We start from the raw sequence: 3,799 nt of genomic DNA, 5'->3' as shown, positions 1-3,799 counted from the left end.
ATTTTTTGAAGTAATGCAAAACATTCCTGTGCTGGAAATGCAAATAGTTTTAGGCTGATTTTACTAGGCTGATGAATAGGCAACATCTCTAATGGTGACAGAACAACAAAGCTTTATCAGTAGGACATGTCACTTGATGACAGAGGAATTTAGCAATGTTGGCTTTTCTGACTTACCAGTTAAAAAGTCAATAAACACAGACAGAAAAGGACAAAATGTCTCCATATAATGTTTGTTTCCCAGAATTATCATAGGAATCTAAAAAAGTAACTCATGCCATCTTCCTGCTTCTGTATCCTAACAAAAATAAACATCCTGATGAAAGAATTTATATTCACATGGATCAGATGCTTTGAAAGAAAGGAAATAAGGAGTACCTGAAAATCGCCTGAAAAATCTTAAATCATAAAAACACAATAGTTTGTCTCAGAAAATTAAATAGGAGTAATGAATGATTTTACCAGTTTAAAACAGAGAAAACTTGCACTTGGCTAACACAGAAATATATGTGAAGTAATTCAGTTTTCTTAAAATAACCATATTTCCCTTTGATTTAAATAATAATGACGTTTTAACATGAAATAAAATTATTTTCACTTAAAATTAGAAAAAATATGCAGATTCCACTGGCAGAGCACCTCATCTACTTCCTGAAATCAACATTTTTACTTCTTTTTAGATTACTCTTAACGGTACCTATTAGGGCTTCGATCAGTATTCAAAAACATTTTACTCAAGTATAAAATATTTCTGATATGTTGGGGTTTCCTAATAAATTAAATCATATTTTCTGACATTCAAAGGCTAAAGTTGTGATGTTATTTATTATTATCAGGTTCCTTTACATTTTTTACGCTTGTGGTACATTCCCCTACAGCAAAAAGAACATGCATGCTTAAAGGTTAGCAAATATAAATTAGTAAAGAGTACAATCTTTAATGTTGATCTATGAAGGGTGGAGCCAATCACAACAGAAATATGCTAACAGGTTACTTTGACTACTGTGCTGTACTGATTAGTCCTTTAACTGTGATGTCAGTGGGTGTTTTTTCTCTTCCAGGGAGGAGCTTTCTGAACGTCTATTAAAAAGGCACTAAATTCACCTCAGCACACTAGTATACCTCCACGAGCTGCCTAGGTGAGTACTGTATGTCTGCGGTTATGTCTGAGCCTCAGCAAACAAATGCTGTTGTGAAACAACTTATGTTGTCATTAAGGCTGTGCTTTGTCTGGTTTTTTCCCATATAGGAGCCTTAATGCAGGAAGAAACAGTTGGTTTTACTGGAATGCTGCTGGGCCTGTTTCCATGCAGACAATTATGTCCATAGACAACTATCCCCTTGCAGAGGAGCACCTCTGGTGCTGCATCTGCCTGGATGTGTTCACCAGTCCTGTCACATTACCCTGTGGACACAACTTCTGCAGAACCTGCATTGAGGAGCATCTGAAGTCGAACCCTCAGCGTCAGTGCCCCATGTGCAAGGAGAGAGTGGATAAGAAGCACAAGCTCGGTGTGAATACTTTTATATCTGAGCTGGCTCTTCATTACCGGGCGTCAAAAGGACGGACAGCAGGAAACAGCTCACAGCAGATCAGCGTGCCCTTAGGAAGACCTTCCTGTGGTCCCCCTGTTGGAACTAAACACCTGCCCTCAAGGTGCTGCCTGCTGTTAACCGTCACCCTTGTGGCTCTTATCCTTTTCTTCACAGTTAACCTACATTTCCTTCAAACACTTATAGACGAGAATCCATCACTGCTTTCTTTAGTGCAAAAGACTGACAGTGTCTGCTCCGAACACCATGAACCCCTCAAGCTCTACTGCAAGAAAGATGAAGTCAGCATTTGTGAAAGCTGCAGGGCCTCCAGTCACAGGTTCCACCAGGTTGTTCATGTGGAAGAAGAATACGAAACGAGGAAGGCTGAGTTGGGGGAAACGAATTCCAGGATTCAGCAGATGATCTTGCAGAGACGGATCAAGATCAAGGACATTAAACACTCCATGAAGCTCAGCGAGGAGGCTGCAGACAGCGAGACGGCCCAGGCCGTCCAGATCTTCACCTCTCTGATTCAGTCTTTAGAGAAGGCTCAGGCTGAGCTGATCAGGAGGATTGAGGAGAAACAGAAAGTGAAGGAGAAGCAGGATCAGAGTGTCATTGCTGAGCTGGAGCAGGAGATATCAAAGCTGAAGAGGAGGCACATTCAATTGGAGCAGCTTTCCCGCTCCGAAGATCTTCTCCTTTTTCTCCAGAACGTCCCGGTGCTCAACACCACTCCAGCTACAAAAGACTGGACCCAGCTGAGGATGTGTCCGCCCATATATGAAGGACTGACGAGGACGGCCATGGTTAGCACTACTAGTCAGCTGACAGAGGTCGTCAGAGATGCGATGGAGAAGCTGCAGGACGCCGAGATGAAGAAGTTCCACCAGTTTGCCACAGATGTTACGCTGGATCCTGATACGGCACATCCCGCCCTCATTGTCTCCGACGATAGAAAACAGGTTCACCATGGAGACGTATGGAAGGAGCTCCCCTACCACTCTAAAAGGTTTGAACCTGCCATCAATGTCCTGGGGAAGCAGGGCTTCTCCTGTGGAAAGTTTTTCTACGATGTCCAGGTCAAAGGAAAGACTGCTTGGACTCTGGGAGTCGCCAAAGAATCAGTTAACAAGAAGGTAGAACTGAACCTAAACCCAGAAAATGGCTACTGGGCCATTCGTCTCCAGAACACAAGACAGTTTGTTGCTCTTTCTGACAACCCAGTTCCTCTTTCTGTGGGATATAATCCAGATAGAGTGCGAGTGTTTGTGGATTATGAAGAGGGTCAGGTGTCGTTTTATGATGTCGATGCTGCTGTTCTGCTTTATTCGTTCTCTGGGTGCTCTTTTACCGATACAATCTACCCGTTCTTCAGTCCTGGACCAAACGACGGTGGCAGGAATTCTGCTCCTCTTATCATTTTTACTGTGACTCAAAGTAGAGAAAATCAAAGCAAAGATGAGTATGTTTAATTTCAGTATGATAATTTGGAGAATTAAAAAAAATATTTGTTTATTTTCTTTATTACGGTTCTATGGAGGCCCCGATGTGCTACTGGTTGTCAGATAAACTAAGTAAAAATTTTAATATACAAACAAATTAAAGAAGAAACTATTTTTTGTTGTTGTTTTATAACGATAAGCTATTTTCTAAAGTTATGTTGGAAAGAATTACTTCAAGGTGTCTGACCTTTAAATCTTTGCTCTTCACCGGATTGTTAAATGAAAACGCTTAATTAAGATTTATGGAATTAAAATGCATGGGGAAAAATAACACATTCAAATATTCTACAAAATGGATTTATTGTAACTTTTTTTTTTTTTTTGTAAAACTTTGACTACTTTTTTATTTTCTCAAATGCAAAAAACTGGGAGTTTACAAAGTAACTGAGAAAATTTTGTTAAAGGGATTTTTTTTTTATCACATTCACTGAGCATTATTTTATCTACAGGTATGGGTTTTAAAATATCTTCCTGTAAATGAAAATATGTGTCTTTATTTTAAATAAAAATACTCAAAAACCATGTTTCTGCTTTGCAGCATAAAGACAGAATGCTGATAGCTTAGCTGAAAATAGATAAGTGAAAAACAAAATGTGCAATTTAAAGAAACTGCAAACTAGAAGAAGGCAGCTGAGTACATGTTACATGATCTTCTAAAGAAATGTATTTTTTTTCTGCTATCTCTTTTTTATATTATCTGCATAATGAAATATCTTAACATCTGATTCATCCTCCATTCAGTTTCTTTCCTTCATAAAT

The 3,799-nt window shown here is 39.2% G+C and overlaps 2 protein-coding genes across 3 annotated transcripts in view; both read left to right on the top strand.

Annotated features, from left to right (window-relative positions):
• The window catches only part of LOC107090620 (histone H2A-like), a 665,777-nt gene that overhangs the window by 606,147 nt on the left and 55,831 nt on the right, over positions 1-3,799 (top strand). The window lies entirely within an intron of this gene.
• On the top strand, positions 1,051-3,103 carry LOC107090614 (zinc-binding protein A33-like). Its single transcript, XM_015384107.1, has 2 exons — positions 1,051-1,138; positions 1,249-3,103. Exon 2 carries the CDS (start codon positions 1,307-1,309, stop codon positions 3,008-3,010), a length of 1,704 nt encoding a protein of 567 aa, XP_015239593.1. The 5' UTR covers positions 1,051-1,138; positions 1,249-1,306; the 3' UTR covers positions 3,011-3,103.

The sequence above is a fragment of the Cyprinodon variegatus genome, unplaced genomic scaffold (genome assembly GCF_000732505.1).
Source record: "Cyprinodon variegatus isolate N-32 unplaced genomic scaffold, C_variegatus-1.0 Scaffold303, whole genome shotgun sequence".
NCBI lineage: Eukaryota > Metazoa > Chordata > Actinopteri > Cyprinodontiformes > Cyprinodontidae > Cyprinodon > Cyprinodon variegatus.
This window is presented reverse-complemented; position numbering and strand designations above follow the sequence as displayed.